Source organism: Podarcis gaigeae (genome assembly GCF_964106915.1).
Source record: "Podarcis gaigeae genome assembly, chromosome: 13".
Taxonomy (NCBI): Eukaryota; Metazoa; Chordata; class Lepidosauria; order Squamata; family Lacertidae; genus Podarcis; species Podarcis gaigeae.
In genome coordinates this window covers 52,766,016-52,791,728 of record NC_139689.1, presented here as the reverse complement: position 1 = coordinate 52,791,728, position 25,713 = coordinate 52,766,016, and the positions used below count along the sequence as shown (strand labels likewise).

At 41.3% G+C, this 25,713-nt stretch overlaps 1 protein-coding gene across 2 annotated transcripts in view; it reads left to right on the top strand.

Annotated features, from left to right (window-relative positions):
• Nucleotides 1–4,682: 4,682 nt before the first annotated feature.
• TGFBR1 (transforming growth factor beta receptor 1) overlaps nucleotides 4,683–25,713 on the top strand; it is a 43,419-nt gene continuing 22,388 nt past the window's right edge. The window contains exons 1-9 of one of the 2 annotated variants that reach the window (XM_083709515.1): nucleotides 4,683–4,871; nucleotides 10,876–11,127; nucleotides 11,448–11,693; nucleotides 14,384–14,614; nucleotides 15,666–15,833; nucleotides 17,789–17,945; nucleotides 19,842–19,966; nucleotides 20,052–20,182; nucleotides 21,057–25,340. In XM_083709515.1, the coding sequence (XP_083565641.1) occupies nucleotides 4,733–4,871; nucleotides 10,876–11,127; nucleotides 11,448–11,693; nucleotides 14,384–14,614; nucleotides 15,666–15,833; nucleotides 17,789–17,945; nucleotides 19,842–19,966; nucleotides 20,052–20,182; nucleotides 21,057–21,182 (1,575 nt within the window). In that variant the 5' untranslated portion in view covers nucleotides 4,683–4,732 and the 3' untranslated portion in view covers nucleotides 21,183–25,340. Of the gene's footprint in view, nucleotides 4,872–10,875; nucleotides 11,128–11,447; nucleotides 11,694–14,383; nucleotides 14,615–15,665; nucleotides 15,834–17,788; nucleotides 17,946–19,841; nucleotides 19,967–20,051; nucleotides 20,183–21,056; nucleotides 25,341–25,713 lie in introns of those variants that run through there. The other variant, XR_014557470.1, reaches the window with a different exon arrangement.

Genomic DNA, 25,713 nt, shown 5'->3' with positions numbered 1-25,713 from the left:
GGTGGTGAATGGGATTATTGTTGGATTATTATTTGTTGGATTATTATTAACATTGTTGGATTATTATTAAATTTTCTATATTACCCTTCATCTGAAGATTACAGGGTGGTTTACAATGTAAAACCACAAAAATGCATACCAAAATAACAAACAGAAACAATACCCCCCCCCCAATACACACATACAATTTTGATTCATTACAGTCTGGGTTCAGGCCTGGCCATGGGACTAAGTCAGACTTGGCTGCCCTAATGGATAACCTTTACAGAGAGAGGGACGGAGGGAATGTGAGCTTTCTTTTGCATCTTGATCTCTCTTCAGATAACATTTACCATGTTATCCTCCCCTACCAGCTCTGGAAACTGGGAGCACTGTAATACAGTAGTTCTGATCCTACCTTTGGGGCAGTGTCCAGAGAGTAGCATTGGGAGAATGCTTTTCAGCCCCCTGGTAGCTATGTTATGGGGTGCTGCAGTTCACTTTCTTATCTCCAGAGCTATAAACTTTAAAACTATGTCAAATAAGTTTTGGAGTGTTTCAACAACAACAACAGTAATTTATTTACTAGTTATATTTTAAAGAAAAAATATCAAAGCAGTTTACAACACATCAATATATAAAGTATACATTCAAAGCAACATAATTAACAGGAAACTAAAATATTATATTTAACATTTCAGAAGACAACATTACTAAAGGAAGTCAAATATAAACTGCACATTTAAAACAGTATAATGAACAAGAGAATAAAATATCCCTTCCAATCAGAGTTCAGGCCCCATCATGGGACTGAAACTGCCTTGATCGCACTGGTTGATGATCTCTGATGGGCTTGGGAGATTTCAGTCCAGCCCCGTACAATGCAGGAATCTAAGTTAAAGGATACATGACAGAGGGCCATCCAACTTCTGCTTAAAAACCTTCAAGGAAGAAGAGTCTGCCAACTCCCAACGGAGACGACAGTGGCCTTCACCACTTCCCAAACCCAAACTCCTTCTTGGTTAGATACTAGTAGCCAAAATGGGCAACACATGGACAAATAGATGGTAGAATACACTCCCCAACCACCCTGTCAACATCTGCAAGATGCAATAACAGGGACTCATCCAAGCATCTGAATTGCTCTCTAATATGGAAACAGACATATTTTAAACATTTCCAGTAAAACAAGCAGCAGTGGAATCTCCTTGGCAGGCCTTCTCAATCCCACAGTTGCCGGGAATGGTATGGTTACTTCATGGGGGAAAAACAAGCCTCTCCTTCATGTTATGTGCCGGGACTGACTTCCGACATTGAAAACAGATTCCTGGATTAATTTGGGTGTTGACTCAAATGAAACTGAGAAGCATTTTCAAAGAAGAGACAAAAATGGCGTTGAAAATTTTACAGACTAAAAGCATACTGCTACTATTTCCTATAGTGTTTATATGACACACCATGACCAACAAGTAGAGTCAGGAAAGTATATTGGCCAATCTCATCCTCCCCAGCAGGAGTTCATTTGAGTTCAAGGCTCATATGGAAGTGGAACTCCTATTCTTAAGAACTACACAGCAGACAAGTTGGTCAGACACATCTCCAGCACCGTGACGGGAAAGTCTGAACTTCTGAAATCTCTGCTTGTCAGGGCCAGACAGTTATTAAAAGCACAGATCAGAGGGTTGCAGTGCAGAAAAGGTCATGGGTGGGGGAAGAATTCAGAAGCATAATCTTAATGCTGCAATCATAACCCCATTTAGGATTTCAGCAAGACTTATTTCTGAGCAGATATGGGCTATGTACACACCTTTTGTAGAAACAAAAAAATTCCTTCCAGTAGCACCTTAAAGACCAACTAAGTTAGTTCTTGGTATGAGCTTTCGTGTGCATGCACACTTCTTCAGATAGAAGTGTGCATGCACACGAAAGCTCATACCAAGAACTAACTAAGTTGGTCTTTAAGGTGCTACTGGAAGGAATTTTTTTGTTTTGACTATGGCAGACCAACACGGCTACCTATCTGTAACTGGAAGACCTTTTGTAGAACACTGATGTAGTTTTTCCCCAATCTGGAATCATTCATGCTCCCCTACAACATGCTGCTTTCAATCCAAATTAGACTCTGCTGTCTGCAAGGATAGATGCAAGGATACTTGAGACCCTTGGTTAGGTACCCTTTGAATAGGTTAAAGGTAAAGGACCCTTGGACAGTTAAGTCCAGTCAAAGGTGACTGGGGTTGCGGCGCTCATCTCGCTTTCAGGCCGAGGGAGCTGCCGTTTGTCCACAGACAGCTTTCCAGGTCATGTGGCCAGCATGACTAAACTGCTTCTGGCACAACGGGACACTGTGACGAGTGCCAGGGCACATGGAAACACCATTTACCTTTCAGCCACAGTGGTACCTATTTATCTACTTGCGCTGGTGTGCTTTCGAACTGCTAGGTTGGCAGGAAGCTGGGGCAGAACAACGGGAGCTCACTCCATCGTGGGGATTTGAGCTGCTGACCTTCTGATCAGCAAGCCCAAGAGGCTCAGTGGTTTAGACCACAGCCCCACCAACATCCCTTGAATAAGGTAGTGGTGACACTTCATAGGGCAGGTATGGATACACCTCCTATTCCTGGGGCTACTTACATCTGTTTCCATATGGACACACTGCAGGGTAATGCAGAATCAATCTGCAATGAGCTTTTATTTTTGGGAAAAAACCAGCTTCTCAATGAAACCAGTCTTTCCAGGGGCAAAAAACATGCAATAGATCTAGATTGTGTATGCACTGCATAGAATAAACAAGTATTCCATCTCCATTGATTTTAGAATAAAATGTGTATATGCAGCTATGGCTAGAATTGTAGCTCTCATTTAAATTAAAAGAATTTACATCTTGGTAAATGTGTTTCAGCTCAGACTGTATGACAATAGGGCAGCTAGTGAGAACCTACTAAGAATGGAATGATCTGCATTTCCTGTGTACCCTGAAGAAACTCCATGTAGGAAATTACTGTATTTCTTCTGTGTATAAGATGCCCCCATTATAAAAACAACCCCTATTTTTTGAACCCCAATTTAAGAAACAAGTATTTTGGGGTTGTTAAGCTTTCTGGGGGTGATCTCAAAAAAACATTGTCTTATACAGAGAAAAATAAGGTAGTTTCTGAGTTCATCAAGAGATGGTTTCGTGTAGGGTATGAAAGTGTAAACAATTAACTGGGAAGGCTCTGGTTCAAATCTCCCTTTATTCACTGAGAGGTATTAAGCAAGCTACTGCTGTCCACTCTTCTGTCTGAAGTATAATAGACTTAATCTACCTGGCAGAGTAATTTGGGGGGATCACTGAGATAATATATGTGTAGCTCTTTGAACACCCTAAAATGCTCTATGGATGCTCAGACTTGAATTCATTATAAAATTTAGCTGATTCAGACAGGCTGAATCACTGATGATATTCTAGTACGTGGAAGTTCCAGGACACATGTCAGTAAGGCTCTCACCAGCGGAGACGCCGCTTGGGCTCCGCCGCCTGAGGCAGCTGCCTCCGTCTGCCTCGTGGACAGGAATGGCTCTGTCTATGGGGACAGAAGGACACTTGGGACAGGAACCTCGACTTTCAAAAAATTAACTATGCTATCAACCTAGAAACAAAACTAAAGTACCATAAGGACAAGGAAGACTGTGTGTCAGGGGCAGAAAAAAGCCCCTTTCCTGCTCACTTGCTCCTGGGGGCACCTGGAGGATGTGCTGAGCGGCTCACCAAGGGGGTCCTGAGCAGGTACCTGGGTCCCAGCAGAATTTAAGCAAGGAGCAGCAGCATCGCTTCCAGTTTCGTCCAGAAACGGACTGGCAGACAGAGCAGCCGCTGTTCCTAACCTTGGGTCCCCAGCTGCTGCTGGACTACAACTCCCGTCATTCCTAAGCAGGACGGTCGGCGGCGGCCACGGAGGATGGGAGGTGTAGGGCAGCAACACCTGAGGGCCCAAGGCTGGGAAAGGCTGCGCTGGGCCCCCTTCACACGCACTCGGCCCCTCATCTGAGGCGAGGGAAGGTCCAAAAAGGGAATTTCGAAGCGGGGCGGGGGCTGCTCCGGGAGAGGAGCCCGGGCGACGGAGGGGAGTGGGCCGCCTCGCCTCTCCTCGCCAGCCGGGTCTGCCGGAGACCCAGCGGGAAAGGGGGCGCCGCCTCGCCCGACCCCCCGGGCACGAGCGCCGACGGGGCTTCTTTGCCTGGCCTCGCTTCAGAGGTCGGCAGCATTTATTTGGGCTGGCGGTCCTTGGGGCAAAGCGAAGAAGCGGGACCAGGGAGGGCAGGAGAGAAGCTTCGGAGGTGCCGCCTTATCGCTTATTTATCTCCTCGCGCGCTCCCTCAGTCTAGCCGGGGGTCGCGGAGACCAGGCGCCCCTTCCTTCCCTCCCTCAGGTCCCCCTGCGGCGCCCTCGCCGCTTCTTGTTCGGGCTGCGTCTGCAGCAGCAGCAGCAGCAGCAGGGGGAGGCGGGGCCGAAAGCCGACCCCGGCCAATCAGCAGCTCCCCTCTCCCGATTGACTGGAGGCAGCCTTTTTCACCCTGCGCGCCCGTCTGGTCTGGCGGCTGAGGCGGCGGAGGCGCGAGCGGGCCTGGGGGAGGGGGGCGCGCCTGGGCCTGGGGGCGGGGCGTGCGGGCCGCGACTCGGCGAGGGGCGTCTCTCGCTCGCTGGCTCCCTGCGAGGGGGCGCGAGAGGGGCTGAGGCGGCGGCGGCGGCGGCGGGGCCGGGACGGGGACAATGGCGGCGGCGGCGTCTTCTCCGAGCCCGCGGCGGCGGCGGGGCCCCTGCGCGGCTACTCTGCTCCGCTGGGCGACTTCGGCGGCGGCGGCCGGGCAGCTGCTGCTGCTCCTGCTGCTCCTCCCTGAGGCGACGACGGGTGAGTTGCCTGCTCCGCGCCTCGCCGCCCACCGGCCTCCGGCTCTCCCCTCGGCAACATGGCGCCGCTCCCCGGCGGGGGGTGAAGGAGAAGAAAGCGCCCGGGGATGGAGGAGATGGAGGGGGGGGGGGAGAACGAGAGGACGCGGGCCGAGTCGCCCAGGCCGGCGGCCCTCGCGCCCTCACAAAGGCTGGTGCTCCATTCGCCTCCTTGGGGAAAGAAAGAAAGAAAGCGAGCGAGCGAGCGAGCGCCGGCGCCTATAGAGTCCCGTCTGCGCGTGTTTCTTGCGGGGGGGGGGGTGCGCCTTGTTTTTGTATTGCACTCTAGGGCGCGCCCCAGAAGCCGCCCCCTTCGACCCAGAAGCCGAGGGAGCCGCGCGTTGTTCGCCTCCCGAGGGCAGATGCTGCTTGGCGCGGGGAGGGGGGGTCTCTTGGGCTTTGTGGGGGCTTCGCTGGGGCGAGGAAGGGGCGGGACGCAGTTTGGCTGCCCCCTCGAGCTCTTGCACCGAGCGCTGCGGCACCGATCCGGCCGTGTGTGTGTTGGAGGTGCCGCAGGAAGGTGAGGGTGGCGCCGCTCGGGATGATTCACGTTATCTCAGCACTTGGCTGAAACTTTGGGATCGAAACAGCGGAGGGAACCCAGCATTGTTCCCGCACCGTGACGGCGAGGCGCTGCGGGAAGCTTGTAGGGGGCAACTATCGGTATCCTCGTGCTGCTCGGAGAAAAAGGGATGCCTGTGTTTTGAAGAAGTTTTTAAGCCTTGAGAATTTAACTGGTGTCCGCATTCATCCCAACTCGGTGTGCTTGCGGCTGAGGCCAAAACTGCACCGATGCCAAGAACCGCATTGAATCGTAAAAAGGATGGCAAAAATCATGGGAACTCAAAAGCCGTTGTGCCTGTTGCTTTAATGGGTGTGTGGGTGGTTGTAGAAGTTGCATCTACAGCTACTGATGTTACACTTTTTTTGTAAGCAGTCCACAAAGCACTTCTAACCTGCTATGATCACAGCTGATCTGTATGCAAAGACTGTACATATTGAAGACGCAGCACTTCAGTGTAACATCTTAGTGCAAAAACCTGAGTTTGGGGCGTTGCATCCACCACTTGAGATTTCACTGCAAGCAGCAATGATACAAAATACACGATCTCAGGCATGACTTTCATGGACAGACATGACCCAATTTTGCAGTGCATATTTGTGTGGTCAGAAAATGCAGAGTAAAAAACATCTGACATCACTGAGAATTTTAACTGAAGAGTAGCATAGAAACATAGATAAATACAGTGGCACCTCGGGTTACATACGCTTCAGGTTACAGACTCTGCTAACACAGAAATAATACCTCGGCTTAAGAACTTTGCTTCAGAATGAGACCAGAAATCAGGCAGCAGCAGCACGGCAGCAGCAGAAGGCCCCATTAGCTAGTGGTGCTTCAGGTTAAGAACAGTTTCATGTTAAGAACAGACCTCTGGAACGAATTAAGTACTTAACCCGAGGTACCACTGTAAATACATTTAAATGCATTGTGGCACCTCTGGTTGAAAAAATTAGATTTCAGTTGCAGACATTCTTGGATTCATATTTTATCAGTAGATTCCATACATCAGCCATAAAAATGCACTTTACATTTGTGCCCATAGATCAGGCATCCCCAGCCTTTGGCCCTCCAGATGTTTTTGACTATAATCCCCATCATCCCTGACCACTGGTCAGCTAGGGATCATGGGAGTTGTAGGCCAAAACATCTGGAGAAAAGAAATAAGGCAAGATAGGTAACAGACCTATCTGTTTAGGTAGAAGTTTAGGGTTAAAATGTAACAAGAAGGCAGTGATACAGAAAGGCACCACTAAGTGACAGAAAGAAAGAAAGAAAGAAAGAAAGAGATGAAAGTACTGCAATAGAAAATGAGAGAAGAGACCGATGAGCTAGATGTGAATCTTTTTTGGATATCATGGATGCTGTTTTGGTAAATTGTAAAATTTGCCTAGCAAGAAAATTCTCCTGTGACACATCCTTGCAGGGAGTGGAGTGAGGATGATGTGGCGTCCCTGTTCCTTCTAACCCTCTGGGTGTCATTGTTAATGTGTGTTACTATGGTATGTATTTTTGAGTTTTTATATTGTAAACTGCCTGAAGGGTGGTATAGAAATTTAGGGTTGACATATTTCAAGAGGTAAAAATCTGGACATAAAAAGTCGAGCTTTTTTAGGGCAATCGCCTGATGCTCCCTCTGCCGCCACCCACACCAGAGCCTGAACCAGAGCAGCACGCACACAACTTATTTTTTCTAAAAAAAGAAAATACAGGACATTTGATTTAAAATGTAAAATTCCCCCTGGGTGGGCATGTAGGACCCCAAAAAGAGGACATGTCCGGGAATTCCCGGACGTATGGCAACACTATGAAATTTAATAAATAATAATTACAGCTCTCACTTCCTGCAGCCAGACTACAGCTGTCACTTCCTGGGGCCCCATGATGACAACCCCTGGGCAACCAAGTTGCCCACTGCAGTGTTCTTTGTTTTCTCACCACAGTAGACACTTCTGCATTTTAGTTCCCATCACACTTCCATTCTGGGAGAAGTCTAGAAAACCATAGAAACAAAACAGAAAGTGAACAGTGTTGTTATTCTATGACTCCCTTACTGCAGGCATATCTATGGGGCACTACAGGCATAGGTGGGACCTAGACCTATGGTCTAGGTGTTCATTGGAAGTCTCTGATACATCTGCCAATTTATTGGAAAGCTGCTTTATAGAAGTCTCAAGCAGTTTTAATGCTTTATCTCAAAAAGTCTTCCCTGGACTCAGAGACATTAAGACAACTGCTGCATTGTTGCAAATATCCCCTTCTTGGGCAAGGTGATTGAGAAAGTGATGGCTGGTGATGGTCTGCTGTAGGAGTGCCTGGATGAAGTGGATTATCTAGCCCTGTTTCAGTCTAGCTTCACCTTGACTGATGGTTTTTGTGTTCTGTTTTTTGTTTGTTTGGAAGAGAGACAGGGAGAGTGCTACCCTAATTATTTTCATATATTGTAGCTTTTGATGCCATTGACCATGGTATCTTGCTGGCACTGCTCAATAGATAGTTGGGAACATGTGTGGTGTGGTGGCTTTGCTGCTATCTCCAGAACCACCACCACTCCACTGGAGAGTAGCACTGGAGAACTTTGGCTGGGCCCCTTGGTGCTTGTGCTGTAGAGTCCTGCAATATCTATATGGGCCCCTTGGTGCTTGTGCTGTAGAGTCCTGCAATATCTGTTCAATATCTATATGACTTTACTGGGACAAGTCAACCAGGGGTTTGGAGTGTTGATGATACCCAGTTCTCCATTCCATCTGAATCAGGAGAGGTAGTTAAGGTGCTGGACCAGTTTCTGTAGGCAATGGCTGGCTAGATGTGGGGCAGTGAGCTGAATTGAATCCTGATAAGTTGGAAGTGCTGTAGAAAGGTGGGATTTGTGGGCATACCTTTTCCAGTACCAACCAGCTTGAACTTTAAGATCTGCTGCAGTCTTGCCAATGAACACAGCCTGTTTGGCTTGGCAGTCACGTAAGCTAAGGTTTTCTCTGTGGTGGCACACCAATTGTGGAACTCTCTCCCCGCAGAATTGTGTGTGTTCCCTGTATTGCTGCTATCCCACTGACAGCTAAAAATGTTTGTTCAAGCCTTCAGGTGATTTTCCAGTGAGCAGTTTTTATGTTTTCCCAAGTTTTACATAATGGTTTAAAACTATTTCTGATGGTAAATTCGATTATAGCTGCTCTGGGCTCCATTAGGAGGAAGTTTAGGGTTAAAATGTAACAAGTGAGTAAATCTGATATGTTGCAACAACAGGCCAGGTAACAGAGCTACAGAGAATGGAATCAGCCCCTTTGGCAGACCCAGTCCCCAAAGCTGTCCTCATGTCTGCTCTGGCAACACTGGTACTGGACCTAATCTACAGCCTCAGTGGTTCACTTACCTGTTCATCTTCCAATATGATATATTCTGTTAAAGGTCAGCAATGCCCTTCTGTATTCTACATATGGCAAACCCAGCTCTATGGCTGGCATAGTTAATGGGTTTTATTTTTTGTTTTGCTTGGAGACCATATTGAGGGTTTTACTACCTGTCCAAGGGCTGCATGCCAATGTGCACACACACTAGGGAGTGTGGTTACACAGAAAGAGCCTGTACATGTACACACTTACACACACAGCAGAGCAGCCTACACGTAGCTGTGCACACACAGATAGCTTGGCAGAGGAACAGACTCAGCAGCAGATAGACATATATTCAGCAGCACCTCTGCTTTCCAGGGCACTGCTGTTGTAGGAGAGTTCCAAAATTTTATGCTCCATTAATAAATGAACTTCCCCTCTACCCCCCAGTTACTTTAATTGCCTTGAAACTTAACCAATCAATTTATACTGCATTAATATATTATTAACCCCCTCTTTCCTCAGCATTGATTTCCTGTGAACATTGGCTTCATTTTATTGTGCCCCATTAAGACCTCCCAATTTTTTCCTCTTCATTGATTGATTTCAGTTTCCTAAGTTAAATTGGTTTCACCACAACATTAATTGCATTGCATTCCATCTATACCCCCTTTCTTCCACACTGATTCCCTCTCCATTTCAGATTGCTCACTGGTAAGTTTTAAGAAATTGCTGCAGGCACAGTCAGCTACTTCAGTGCTATAGTTTGTCCCGCTGCTGGCTATCAGGACTGATCATGCACGATTATCTCTCTTGGACAGTGTAAACATCATCGCCAGCTACTCAAAGCACTACTCATGGTTCTAGAAGAAAAAGCTGAAGACAAGCAAGCAAGCAAGTGTTCTCTAAGCTTTGGAAGATTGGAAGAGAAATTGAGGACAAAAACATTTGACTGTACCTGCAGGGCAGTCAACACTGAGAGCACCATGGCAATTCAAAAGGGGGGAGGGTGTCGAAGGAAAAAAAAGACCCCCTAAAAGGGGCCACTGCTTCTGACAGATCTGGGTGGCATGCTTTTCACATGGGTACGGGGCGGTGTATGGGCCACAGCTAAGCCATCTCTGCTCTATAAAAAATAATAAATGACCACAAATGTGACCACAGAAATTGTAATATTCAAAAGCCAGTGAGGAAATATTTCAACCTACTCACAAATTCAGGAAATCTCAAAGAGACTGTAGTGTGGAACCATGAATTACAATCAAGAGGCTCAGTGCTATCACTTGTGAGATGAAGGATCCTTAACACATACGTGTTAATTGGCTTACCATTGTCAGAAAGCCTGCTTTCAAAATCTGCATTGTAAATTACCACTGTTCAGTACATAATGATCAGTGTTTTTTTTTAATGCATTTTATTTCCCTTTGACTTCGAAATCCCTACCCTAGCCAAAATATATACCTGCAACTCAGGATAGCACTACATGCATCTGATGAAGTGAACAATGGTCCATGAAAGATTATGCCATAATAAATTTGTTGTTCTTTAGAGTGCAACACAACCCTTTGTTCTTTTTGATGTGTTGTATTAGTACCACCACGTGTTAGTTGTTCTGTCAAAAAACATACTATCAGTGCACCCCAGGCCTGGCATGCACTCAATGCAGTTTTACAAAATATTCACCATGAACAGTTGACTGTCAGGCTATATCACACATTGTTTTTGAAATTTCTTTGGATTATTGTGAACTTATTTCATGTTAAGGTTACAAAAAAACCAACCATCTGAAAATATGTCTGGAATTCTATTCTTTTTCCCAGATGTTGGCTGTCAACTTACCCAAACTGATAGAAGGAATTCATGTAGAAACTTGTCTTATTGTTACATACACTAGCTGCTTTATCCCTGGATTTACTTGAAAGCTGTTTGGCAGCTATTGCACCAAATACGCATTAAGAAATTTATGCTGTTATAAATTAGCAATTGGGGGGGAAGCAAATTTGGGGGCCCTTGGATTTTGAAACTCCAACAGTGTTTAACATAACTAATATGAACATCTCTCTTTCCCCCCCCAGCTCTACAGTGTTACTGTCTTGTTTGTACAAAAGAGAACTTTACATGCACAACAGATGGACTTTGCTTTACTTCTGTAACACGGAACGGAGAGAAAATAACACGCAATAGCATGTGTGTGGCACAAGTTGATCTGATTCCCAGAGACAGGCCATTTATTTGTGCCCCCTCAACAAGTGAAGGAGTTATTACTGTGCCACATTGCTGTGATAGAGACCTCTGCAATAAAATAGAGCTACCGATTCCAACCCCAGGTAATTTTCCCCACTCCCAATTTTGAAAGCGTAATATGAGAAACAATATAAAATAGTTTAGTTAAAATCAAAACAGATAGTGGAACAATCTGAGCATCCAATGACTTATTCAGATGGTAGCATCTCCTACTCCTGTGTTGCACTTTTGATGTACCAAGTAAGTTTACCTGAAAACTGGGGGAAGGGGGAATCTTGTGTAGATATATGTCCATAGAGAGATATTTCTGTTTTATTCAAGTGCACAAACATATACAGGCATTGAATATATAACTGATAGGTTATTTTTATTTGTCTTCTGTGTCTCCCCATTCCACTTCTAGGTCCCCTCCCAAGAAAGCTGCCTTCTAATTTAGGACCAGTAGAATTGGCTGCTGTCATTGCTGGACCTGTTTGTTTTCTTTGCATTTCACTTATGTTGATTTTGTATATCTGCCATAATCGTGCCGTCATACACCATCGTGTTCCAAGTGAAGAAGATCCTTCTATGGATCGTCCTCCATTTATATCTGAGGGAACAACTTTAAAAGATTTAATTTATGACATGACGACTTCAGGCTCAGGTTCAGGTAATAAGAGTCTCTTCCCTCTTCCTTCTGCCCTCTCCTCCCCCCGACCCCCCCATATACTAGTACATAATCTTTTAAAGCGGCTAGTATTGTTCAACACAAGCATAGTTACTTGCTAAATGTTACGGGAATAATGATTTTGCAATTGCATTTTACTGGGGTTGTGAAGATATAGCTAGGCAGAAATCATAATTAGTTTATCAAATTGCCAGCAACTTGCGAGAAATTCAGATTTTAATCAGATTTCAAACCAAAAGTAAAGCTTGTTTCAGTGCCATGCTCAAATGCTTTCTTCTGTTGCAGACAAACCCTACCTAAAAAGTATAGATCTTGAGATTAAGGTAAAATGTTGTTGAAATATACAACATTTATTATTTCTAATATCTGCACAATCTCACCAAAATGCTTGCAATACACACGGGGGGATAAACAGTATGGCAGGATCTGTGTATGTATTACCATCTTTTTTGATCTAGCAAGGAAGATTAGACCTCATTGATTAATGCTATGGATACCAGCCTAGTCCCATAGTCATTAAAACAATTGGATGCACATGGTATTAAAACCTGTAGAAAGATTTCTTAATATCAATAGGAAATAGTTTGAGCTATAGGCAAAAAGAAAAGGTATCAATGTCACAGGAAAATGTCTTATCTGTAATCTCACTACTGCTTCCCTTGCAGGAGAGCTAAAGTGGCAGATTATTTTCCAGTGCTGCAAGGCAGGTACAGGCAGGTTGGGTAATACAAGTGCCTGTGCATTTTGCCTCCTATTGCTGGTTCTATGAAGGCTAGAACTTGCATGTCCCATCCCCCCCATGTTAAATGAAAGTTGGGGCTGCAGGCTAGCAAGACTAGAATCTGGATAAAACCTGGCCAGGCAGTGAGTGACAGTGGCATTTTTCATTGCAGCAGCTATTTATTTTATTTCTGGAGTTCTGCTTCTACAGTCTCATGAAAAGATTTTATTACCTTTAATGGGGGGAGGGGTGGAAGGTGAATCTACTCTGCAAGTTTTGAGATGGGTGAAACAGTAACCAACTGCCCCTTGTTACTTTGGGCCAGCCCTATTTGAAACAAGCTACCTTCATAAATGGTGTTTTGACATTTCCTTTTTCCAAAATCCATAGTTAAGATTAATCAAAGTTTGCCTGGGTTTGGAGATCACAACAAACTGCACAACAAGCTACATGCACCCATGAGAACTTACTGCCTTCCTGCAATTTGTTGGACAATCTTGCAGCCTTGCTAGAGGAAAAGGGAGAGAGTGGGACCCATGTCTTGCTATGACTCATCAACCATGAGTGACTGACATGTGGTTTTCCAGATGTTGCTGGACTACAGACAGTGATCAACCTCTGGCCCTGCTGACTGAGGCTGATGGGGGTTAGAGTCAAACAATACCTGAAAGACCACAGATTAGCCAGCTCTGCTCTAAACCATGGTTTGGTGTTTTTTACAAATGAGGTGAAATCGTGCACAGAGTGACCTTTTGGCATGTTGTGTAGTAACTGTTTGCTCAATAATATTCTGCTGAAGAGAGAAGTTAGAGATACCAGTTACTGACTTGAAAAACCACATCAATATTTAATTGAACAACAGCTGAGAAGGTGTAGTTTCATGCCTTTAGTTTCCAAAGGATGCACTTACTGTTTCAGCCACCAAAGACAGTCTTGTCTCACTTTCCACAGTCCATTACTTAAAATAGAGAGTTCCTGTATTTGAAACCAAGAAAGAACTAGAGAAGATAGTTGCAAAGTATTTCTTGCTTCTCAGTTTTAAAAAGTAAAAAAGCTCTTCCTATAGCAAAGAAGGAGAAAAGACTACTTCCATATGGTCCTTTTTGTTCCTACCATGAACTTTGCTCCTTCCCTGTCCCACTGTTGCTACCATCTGAAGCCTAGATCAAAACCTGGGTCCTTAGGCCAGCATTTCAGAGCGGGGAGCTCAACACTACATACATATTTTGCCATGTTTACTAAAAACGTATTTGGGAGCTATCTGAGGAAATTTGTGGAACTGTGGAACAACTTGAGGAGTGAGTGATTGGAATCTGTTCCCAGAAACTATGCCCTGTAATTTGTACGATTGCATCTTAGTCACATTTAAATTGCATGATTTTAACTGTATACAGTTGAAGACCTTTGGTTGAAATCCTGCAAGTTAAATGCAGGCAAGGCCCTCACTGCGCACTGACTTCAGAAGCCTCAAGATGCTTCCACAAGATTCAAAGAATTACAGGAAGTTGGACAGCCCTGTAAGACCTTGCAAAAGCATCCCAGGGCCCCTGGAGCCAGCAGGCTGAGCTCACATGAGAGTGGCTCCAATGGTTTGAGTATATGCATTTTTATGTATATACGGAACCCTTGGAGCTCAACCCCTGCAGAAAATGCAACTGTACTAAATACCAAGCAACATCTTCCTGGTCTCCTTATTCAGGAACTAACTGAAACATTGACACATCTCAAAAGCAATATAGCACTTTTTGGAGATCAAAGCTATAAAACTGATCCATGTATCAGGAAAAGGTTGTGGTGCTCTATTATGTTATTTATAATATTGAAGAAAAACGGGAAGAAATTAGTTATCTTGGATCTCAGCCATGAATAGTGGATTTTTTTATCCAGTCAAGTAGCTTTAAAAGTAACAAACTTGGTCACTGTTTTCAAAATAAACTATTTTTTTTTTTAGGTTTACCTTTACTTGTTCAAAGAACAATTGCAAGAACAATTGTACTTCAGGAAAGTATTGGAAAGGGTCGATTTGGAGAAGTTTGGCGTGGAAAATGGAGAGGAGAAGAAGTTGCAGTGAAAATTTTCTCCTCAAGAGAAGAACGTTCATGGTTTCGTGAAGCAGAAATCTACCAAACCGTTATGTTACGTCATGAAAATATTCTGGGGTTCATAGCTGCAGACAATAAAGGTTAAGTTTTTTTAAAATTGCTTCTGGTCCCTTTTTGCTTGTTGAAATCTCATAATGCTGTCTGTTGCACTTTGTGTCAATTTGAAGTAATTTCTACATTGGCTTCACATTAATGTTTGTGTTTCATGTATATGCCCCATATTGATTTCTATTCTGTGAATCATAGAGTTGTAAAGTTGAAAGGTGATGAATAAATTGCTACCATTCTTCATCTCCTGGAAATACCTAGAAACTTTCAGTGAGGAAAAAATGTCTTCTCTCTTTTGAATAAAATGCTGCTCATATAATTGATTTAGAATTGCAATGCACATTTATGAATCTGCATGGGCACTAAGATCAGTTATAGTTTGTAGGCCTGCCAGTAAGGTCAAGTAAGCTGGCAGGCACAAAACAGCCTTCACCTTGGTATACCCATGTTGTAGAATTTCCTCAAGGGAAGCATAGTTGGTTCCTTACATGTTAGCTTTCAGATGGCTAGTTAAATGCCAAGTCATTACCCTGTTTTAAATGACAAAATTGTTTTAATTTGTTTCATAGGATTACTAATCTGAATAAGAATCTGCTAGTAACTATTTTGTGTTAGTTAATTTTTTTAGGTATTGATTGTACAGTACTTTCAAAAAACTGTTAAGATTGTGAGTTTCTAGGAATACTTTAGTCTTGGAAAAGGGCATATAATTTATTTTAATGAATGAAGAAGAAATAAATCACAAGATTTCAAATGTTCTGGTGATCTTTGTATTTTCAAAAACAAAAACAAATCATTATTCAGTTGTTTGCAATTACACAAACTGCTTAAATATCATTGACTAGATGATCCTTGGAGTCCCTTTCATCTCTATGACTCTGTGACTTCATTGGGATTAAAACAGATGGTGTATGCAGGATTACAGCTTTCACCATTTCTTACGTTTTAGCATCAGTAAATGCTAAATAACTTAGTAGAAAGAGACCATGGTTAAATGAAATGCTTACCACATACAAGATAATAATTTTTATGTTTTGCTTTTGGAAATGCTTCATTTTATTTCTTCTGGTTTTTCCCCCCCAGATAATGGTACATGGACACAGCTGTGGCTGGTGTCAGATTATCATGAGCATGGCTCTCTCTTCGATTACCTAAACAGATATACCGTTACTGTGGAAGGAATGATAAAACTAGCTTTGTCTACTGCCAGTGGACTTGCACATCTTCACATGGAGATTGTTGGCACTCAAGGTAATTTACTAAATTAAGTATGTAGTATTAGTAATATGGACCTAATAGGAGAAAAAAATCACATGGTTATGCTTGTGTAACAAGGAGCTCCATGCCTCCTTATTGGTGATTTCTTATATATTAAACATATACAGTGGTACCTCGGGTAAAGTACTTAATTTGTTCCGGAGGTCCGTTCTTAACCTGAAACTGTTCTTAACCTGAAGCACCACTTTAGCTAATGGGGCCTCCCGCTGCTGCCATGCCGCTGGAGCACGATTTTTGTTCTCATCCTGAAGCAAAGTTCTGTAACCTGAAGCATATGTAACCTGAGGTACCACTGTATAATCTCCCTGTAAAGCACATTAGACAACACATAGCAGCCTTTTTGAGCAATTTATAACAGCATTTGCTTACATTTGAGATGCCTCATAAACTCTCATGGCAGTTTAGTTTCAGACAAAATATGTCTTTATATATCCCTATTTCTCTTCTAGTCTTAATTCTATATAAAACATACTTTGGTTAGTTTCCTGCTAATTTTGGGTTCAGATTTTAAAAATATTTTTTTGTATTAGTTTGCATTTTTAATAGCAATAGTAGAAAACACATCCACATGTTCTGTCAGTGTAGTATTTCCCTCCGCCCCCAACAGAGGAATTAGTCATTTAATAAATTCCTCTCTATCATGTTATATGGGCAAATGTGAAACACTGAGATGCAACTTAGCACATTAACAAGTGTATGTTGATTTAATTGAAATTAGGATTGTCATAGTGGAATAATGGGGGCTGTTATTGGGTGTTTTTACTTTTATTTTGATTATGTATTTTGTGGTTTTACGTTTTGATTTTATTTTGTGAACTGCCCTGAGACCTGCGGGTTTAGGGTGGTATATAAATTGCAACAAATAAATTTAAAAAATTAACAAAGTATGCAATACAAACTACTTTTCCCAGTGTTCAGTAATCAGTTCATCTGTCCTCCTCTCATATGTTGCAACTAAAATCCTGCTTGCCCAAGCAAGACTCAGAGGTAAAGATGGACTAAAAGAATGCCAAAACTGTGTACTTTATGCATCTGGAAGCTCTTAAAACATTTTATTAATGAGGTGTATTTCAATATGGGATTCTATATTATGTTAGAAAAATCTGTATTTTAATTGTATTTTTAATTTAATTTTAATTGCTTTTATTATTTCATCAAATTAAAATATTTTATTTTGTGAGATGCCTGGAGCACTTACGTTATGGAGCAGCTACGTAACTTCAGTTAAATAAATAAAGCTTCTTTTTTACCGGGTCAGGCCATAGGCCCAGCTTGCTCATTATTGCCTGTGCCAGGGTTGCCAACCTTTGTGGGCCAGCGGAATTTTGAGAAAGTGCAATGGGCTAGTGTGAGAACATACTATAACACAAAATAGCTGCCACATCCAAAGGGGCAAGGGGAAATGCCACAAAATGATATTAGCACGCTCCTCTTCTTAGCCACCCCATTGGGGAGAGGATCCTTATCAGCCACTGCTGCACTCACAGACAAAAGGTTTTTTTGCACCTTGCCTTTGTTCAGAACAGATGGAAAGGTGGTTTTCTCATCCTAGTATCCAGGGATATGTTGAGTTATGGTCTGAATGACTAGTACCCAAATTTATTTAAGGTACTCAAATTAATAGGATAAGTAATTACTACAGCAGCATCAGTATTACTTTCGTTGCATCTTTCCTAGGCACTCAGAGAGCTTCATGTTGTATCAGTAACCTTGTTCATATTTGTCAAGTGGTTAACAAAATTTATGTCCACCCGCCTTTCCCTCTACAAACTCTTATACTTTGGGACCATGTATGAAAGTTGCTTTATTTGACTTGAACCATTGCCAAAGATCAGCTTTGAATTTCAATTTAAATGCATAATTAAGAAATTTCTAGGAAGATGCACTAGTTGATTAATAATTTTCTCTATGTGTTTTTTTTAATGCAGGAAAACCAGCTATAGCTCATAGAGACCTGAAATCAAAGAACATATTAGTAAAGAAAAATGGTACCTGTTGTATTGCAGATTTAGGCCTGGCAGTAAGACATGATTCAGCTACAGACACAATAGATATTGCACCAAACCACAGGGTGGGAACAAAAAGGTAAAATTAACACTCTTTTAAAAACAGAATATATTATATTAAGGAGACTGATAAACATAGCCCTAAACTTAATTGTACGACTCCCCCAGGGTCTCTTGGAGAGCAGGCATTCTAACAATGGAAACCAGCGTAGTGCGGTATTGTGCTCTTTGGGTCTTAAGGATCAGTTTCCCACACAACTGTGAAGCTACACAGATAATTGCTGTTTGTTACCATAACTTACCTGACAGTGTAACTGGTGGTGTTGAAATATTGCTGGTGGTTGCAGTAGTGCCTCTTCTCCTCACTTCCGGCCTCCATGCCTCCTTATTGGTGAATGATCTAGAACTTCTGGGTAGTGCCTTCTCTTAAATAGGTGATCGGAAGGTGCTTTGTTCCTTTCTCCTATAGTCATCTTGTTGATATAATAAAAACAAAATTACTGAGGAGGAGAAGAGAGTGCCCAATTTCTCAGAACATTTATTTTTCAGTCACCCATACCTACCTGCCTTTTACAGAATAATTAGTGCTTTGAAAATCATTGTAAATTATAATATAGATTTGTATTTTTAAACATAGTTGCTATTTAAGGGCAGCTAACGGCTAGGCTGCTTTAACCTGGCATGAACCTTGTTCTTGCAACAGCTGGTAAAGAGATAAACATCTATATGGACCATTTTATGTATGCCTATGTACTCGAACCTGTATCTCACATGTGTCTTCACTGAGCTATTACTGTGGGATCATTCCGGAACACAATTACACCCTGCAGATATTATTACAGTGGACCTGATTACTCTTTAAATAGCAGTATCGCTTTGCTTATTTTTGAGAGATTACCAAACTCAAATAAAAGCCTGCTCAAATTGATCTAAAGGTTTAGTTACCAAAATGGCAAGATAGTATGTAAAATGGCTTTGTAGTTTGACACACAGGTGCAGGGATTAAAAAACAAACAAACCAGTGCAATGGTTACTTGTTACAAGTTTCACATTGCTTGGTTTATAATCTTGAATAGATCCTATTGTAGAAGTAGAACTAGGCAGGGAAATGGCCTTTTATGGTGTGAAACCCAGAGGAACTGCAGGGAAACTTAAATAGAACTCTTGAGATCTGTAGGTGAGCAAGATCCATGAAATAAGAGAAGTAGAGAGGGTGACATGCAATGGCTCCCTTTCTTGGAGATTCCTTTACCCTGATATGACTTAGACTAGCCACATCTGCTTCCACTCTGGATTTCTAAATACTCTTCTAATAAAAAGTTTGAAAATATACAAAGCTTCCTTTTGGGATGACAGAAGGCTTGTGCAAACACTACTGAGAAGCAGGGAGATGAGGAGAGGTGTTAGAGTCCACAGTAAAATTGGGAGGGGGGGAACTTTCATTTACCACACAACCTCCTTCAGCAGATATAGCACTGTTGTGTATGTATACACCACTTTTTCCTTTTCTGCCTATGGTGGGGTGTTCAGAACATCCTGCTTTCTTCTCTCTGCACACAATCTGCACCATGGCATTTTGAATCCTGTCAGGTTCAGTTGCAGAAAAACAAGTGTCTGTGCCCTCTTTGCGTAAGTCCAGTTTAGAGAGCAAGGAAATGGTCGTGGAGCAGGAAGAGTCACACGTGCATAGCCCACATATGAAGTCACATAACAGGGTGTCCCTGTCCTGAAATGATTGGCGCTTCTGCATGCCTCTCAGTTATGCAGAAGCTCCTACTATAGTTACTTCTTTAAAGTCTTGGTTGACATGTAGAGCCAAGTCAATAGTGAGTATCTTGAGAATGTCATTATTGTGTAATGTCTAACTGGCAGAGTGGCTCAACTGTTTGCAGTGCCTAATTAAAGAGAAATAGAGATAACTGTCTTTAGAGACCACTGCTTGATAAATAAAACATACTGGTTTTCATTTTGATAGGTACATGGCTCCTGAAGTACTTGATGATTCCATAAACATGAAGCATTTTGAGTCTTTCAAAAGAGCAGATATTTATGCAATGGGATTAGTGTTCTGGGAAATAGCTCGGCGATGTTCAATTGGTGGTAGGTACAAACAGAAATGAAACAGAATTGACTTCAGATTCTGTCATGGCAACAGTTAACTTACAACTTGGTTTACACATTTTAGGAATTCATGAAGATTACCAACTACCATATTATGACCTGGTTCCTTCTGATCCTTCAGTTGAAGAAATGAGGAAAGTTGTTTGTGAACAGAAACTTCGACCCAATATTCCAAACCGATGGCAGAGCTGTGAGGTGAGGTGTTTCAAGCTGTATCAAAATGAGAATATTTTAAAATGTATAAAGCAGCTTAGTTTGAATTTTTAAAAAATAAAAACATTGAGTTACATACTCAAAAATGAAATTGATTGTGCCTTGAAGGATACCCATTCACCTTATGCCTTTAACTATGGGACATACCTAATCACACAGATATGAAATATATTAACAAGAATAGTTGTGTGGGGTGCAGAAAATTTCCCAGTGAAATGCTTTTCTATAGGAAATTTTCAATTTTTAGAAATGCATGATTTTATAAAATTATGGTAATTAGTAAGAGAATTGATAATACAAATCATACTGCACAGCTAGAAGGAAATTGTATTGGATTGAAAATATTAAACTTTTCATGTAGTTATCCATAGGAACTGTACATACCTACGCACACAAGCATGTTAATATAGTTTTTCAGTGTTCTTTCTTAATATTTAACCTGTGGAATAATAATTATGTTAATGAATTTTTACATCTTAGTACTCCAATTCAAATTATCTTTTAGATTCTAAAACTTCATAATGTTTGAATTTTTTTCCAAATAAAGCTTAGAGTTTGTTTGAAAATAATATTTCAACCACACTAATTGTACTTTATGGAATCTTCCGCAGTCAGATATTTCTGACTGGCTAATGAAAGTAATTCCACATGTTAATGCCACATTAATTAATTAATTAATTAATTAATTAATGCCACATGTTAAAACATTAATGCCACAGCTCTGCTTACTAATATGCCAATCAAATATGCTAAATTAAATACCAATTTTATGTCAGCGGGAAATTCATAGCACTGAGATACAAAAAGATGAGAAGTTACGGTATGAAAACTAAACTTCTGTTTCATTTATTTACAGGCCTTGCGAGTAATGGCCAAAATTATGCGGGAATGTTGGTATGCCAATGGTGCAGCAAGGCTGACAGCTTTACGCATAAAGAAAACACTGTCACAGCTCAGTCAGCAAGAAGGCATAAAAATGTAATCTTGGAGGTGTTACTGAAGGATACTTTTAAAGGACCATATCTGCACCTAATTTGTGCATTAAGAAGGCTAATTGTTCTACCTCACTGGGGGAACAGAAGGATATTCCTGCCTTTTGTACAAAATAGGAAGATCAGTTATTAGCCCAGGATTTCTATAGATGCAGTAAAACTTTGTACAGCTCCCAACCTTGCACTACGGACTCCTCTTTCCCAGGACACTTCAGCTTCAGTAAAACAAAAACTGGTTTTCCAAGGATTAACGCTGGTCCCTGTTTTGTTGAGAACATGAAGATGATGCTCGTGCACACTATCGCACTGAAGGATATCTTGAAAGTTTCTAAAGCTATTTGCTTTGTTCATGATGGCACACTCTATATTCTGAACCACTCTTGTTCTTATCAGACTGTGTAGTTTTTTGGCTACTAGGACACTTACTATTGGACGTATTTATCAGGATTTGAAGACATTACCTCATCCACTCTGGAAGAACATATACAACATATGCAGTTATATTTTGTATTTCTGTTATTTTGCTTCGGAACATTACATGCCTTCAAAATAGATTGTACTGTACCAGGAAGTGCCACTTTTCAATTTTTGTAATGCACTTCAGTAGGTATATGCAAAGCCTTTGGCGCTTGTAGAATGATAAAATATATCTTAACTAAAAGGGAATTTTATACTACATTTGGAATTCTTTTTACCAAAACCTCTTAATTCTGAAGACTAGGAATTTTAAGTATATAAATTAATTCTGTGCTGTTATTAAAGTTGTGCATCACAATGAATTGTGGTGTCACAAGTGGCACTTAACTTTTAATGACCCATAAAGAGTACTTCAAGATTCTTTTAAAATTTGATATGAGGGCTTAATCCGAGAAAATAAATTTTAGCACTCTAATGTTATCTGGGGCGGGGGGGGGGATTTTATTTCTGCACAGACCCTTACCCATTCAAAGAACAGCGCTCTTTACTAAAGTGTCACCTGTTTCCCTGCTTCTCGAAGGGTAATCCATGTGTAAAAACATTGCATTTGGGCAGCCTTATTGTATGCAGTCCTTGTGTGCAAAGCAGTAGACTTTCCCTAGCATCTGTAGCTGTTGTGTGATCTTGCTGGTCAGGTCAGTATGTGCTTTCTTAACAGATGGTTGGCACTATTGGCTCTGACCTCACCAATTGTATATATCTGGAGATGTGGTAAGGACTGAATCTAGGTCCCCATGCTCCTAAAATGTGGTGCCATTGGACTTCTCCATGCAGGCCAACTCCTGTTTGGTGGCAAGAGCTTCACATGTATTTGCACAGCTTGTGGCTCGCCTTGAAAGTCACTGCTTTGAAACCTCCATCTATTATTATTACTAAATCACAGTTGGATAGTAATATACCATTTGTTTTCTGGTGCATACAGGTAGCTGTAAAATTTGCTGCTGGATGTAAAATACTGTGTTACATCTACAATACTGAAAAACTGTGCTTGCGTTATAAGGTGTATTTTGGGTTTCATTTATGTAAATCTTATATCTGGTGCACAAATCAAATTTCTATTAATGTATCTTCAAGCTAGTTACATTTATGAAGAACCATGAAAAACTAACATCTTTTTAAAAAATACTTTTGATTTCCATAAAAGTTAAAATAAGCTAGCAAGCAAAAACTACCTATTTAAGTTTGTTTTTCTTCAACGCAGACATAAATGAAAAGGTGAAGACTTTGCCCACCTGCAATTTTTTACAGTGATGTAGAATGAAAATAATATTGGTTAGCTGTACTGGCAGCCCCCCGTTTTGTGCGCATTTGTGAAATTGCATATAATTGAAACCCATTGAGAAAGCCTGCAGCCGCCCCATTCCTCCCCCACCCACCCCATTCCGCCCTTTTAGTGATATTTCAGTGATGTCTTTACAGTATTACATTTCCAAATCACTTTCGGGTTCAGTGTGGTGCATGTCTACATAGTCACACAAATCCTGAATGTGCATAAATGGGGGGCTGCCTGCATACCGGTTATCAATCCTTAACTTCCCATGATTCACTCATGCCAAAATGATTTTTCTATTTTAGTCTAGAGAAAATTATGAGGTTAATTTTTTTAGCAGTTCTTAAAATAGACGTTGCAGCAGGAAAATTGTATATCATGAAAATTGTACTTTGTTATTTGTGGCTTCAGCTGTAATGATATAATTTTAGTCATGTTTTCCATTGATAATTTGTCAATATCTTGCGAATGAGTGCCTGTATATATTACATAGAACTTTTTTAATCTGTTGCTTGTAAAGTCACATGTAGATTAGGGTTGGGCATATCCTCTAAGGCTTCCCTCAGATTGGTTCTGGATTTCCCCAATTCTGCCCCTAACAGAAAAACCTGTACAGCTCCAGTCTGAGTAGCTCAGACGGCTCACCTGTTCCCTTCCTTTGACTCTGCTATCCTATTGCCATCCCCCTCCCCACTGCCACTACCATCCCTTCCAACTTGCAAAGCACTTTCTTTTCTTTACCTTCAGGTATGGAGTGGGAATGGCACTTTTCTATCTTCCTGATTCACTTACCTGGTTTAGGACTGAAAGCAGTGTCCCTTGGTAATTAAGGTCCTAAAGGGCTATAGGTTGCCAGTTCTTAACAGCCACCGCTTTTGGTCCTTATGCCCTCAAAGCACATCAGAGTCCGTCTGTTAAGAGATGTACAAACCATCACCTTCATTTCCCATTTTAAGGTAAAGCAAAATGATAGGTGGGGAATGTGCTTTGGGGGCTAGAGGAACAGTGGGGAAGGAAGCTGGGAGCCATTTGCTAACCTGGATAATAATCTTTGAAATCAGGGGTGGAAGTCTTAAAAGCTTGCTTCTCTTTGGAGGTAATTTTTTAAGAATTCTAAAACACCTCTGATATGCATCTTTAAGCAGCTAGGCAAGTATTCATATTTTTTTTCCAGTTTTTGTTTTGCTCTTGAGAGTCCATGGGGACCAAAATATTTTGGCACTCAAAACATTTGAATGTTATACCTTAAAAAAATCTGGTAAAATTTTGATGAAAGCTGTTGTGTAATGTGTACTGCACAGTACACATTTGTTTAATAAGGGTTTTTATAAAGTCTTTTTAAAAAATAGCATTACAGTTGCTGTTCAGATCTTGGACATATGATCCAATTGCTTACAAGACACATCAAAGGAACAGTAGCAAGCCTTGTTACTCAGATGTCTTGAGTGCTGTAACTTTAGGTACTCTTAATCCTTAAGAGTTGGAGTTTTATCATAACATTTTCATTTGCCTTTTCAGATTTTTGTAGCCTTTCACACCTTCATGTCTTGTAAACCTAAAAATATCTGTATATATGAGTGGCATAGTTTTGCAGATTCATACCTAGTAAGAGGCTATTCTAGCAAAATAACCATCTGTCAACTGAGTGCCATGGATCCACTTTTTAAGCTAGCTCCTTGTTCATACTGTGCCATTAAAATGGTTTGAATGGTACTTGATTTTTTTTAACATGTAAAAACTTGCTTTAAACTTAAATTACCTCTTAAAAAGACCAAGGTACATTTACCTCATTCTGTATATAACGTTTAATATTTTTTCAGAACATTCTCAAGGTTGGCAATTACACGTCTTTTAAAAATATGAGTATTATATGCATAAACCTAAAACCTTGCTGGTTCTGATACAAAGCTCTGTGTGTGCTCTTGAAGATCTGCTAATGTGAGCTTTCCTGTTGGCTTCAGAGATTGATGTACACTCAAGGCTCTGATGCTGGTTTTGTAGGAGCTACATGTGCACGTTTAAACATCTGCATGTTTAAACCAGCCCTGGATCAAGCTGATTGTATATTTTGTCTTGTGCCCAGATTGCGCATTTCTTTTTCCTTTTGTATTTTTTTTTGCAAATATGTTCTCTGTTTTGTTGAAATAGCACCAACTTTCAGAGTTATATGGGTAATGACACATACATTTTTACATTTTGGATGATAAATTTTGAGCATCTGTACAAATGTGTTACTTTTAAGCCTTATAGAATTGTTCATTGCCCCATTTATGCTTGATAATGTATGTGCAGTAGAGTCTACGACAAAGGATTGTAAATAGTCTAAGAATGATTATTACTGTTAAGTGCTAACACTACAGTAGAAAATAATAAAAGCAATTACAGATTTTCTTTCTTCTTAGTAGATAACATACTTGTGCTTTCTTTTTGGGAAATGAAGCTGCTTGCTGTTCCTGTACATTGATATGTTTTGATGCCTGTTCTCTCCCTGCCCCCTGCCCCCTGCCCCCACTTTTTAAAGGCATAGTAAACCTGTGAAAATTAAACAGAACTGCTGAGGCTCACACCAGGGCCCTTTGAACAGCAGTCCCCAGCATGTAGTATCACAAACATCTATTTAAATTCCCCTACAGTTAAAAAAACAGATTGACCTGCAGGGTGGGGGGTTCTGTTCAAGGAGAAAATATTTATAGTCCTCCTGTTCTCAACAACCATTATTTGAATTCTGAGCTTAGATCTGTTGACTTTTATAAGCACTTTGACAAAAATGGAGG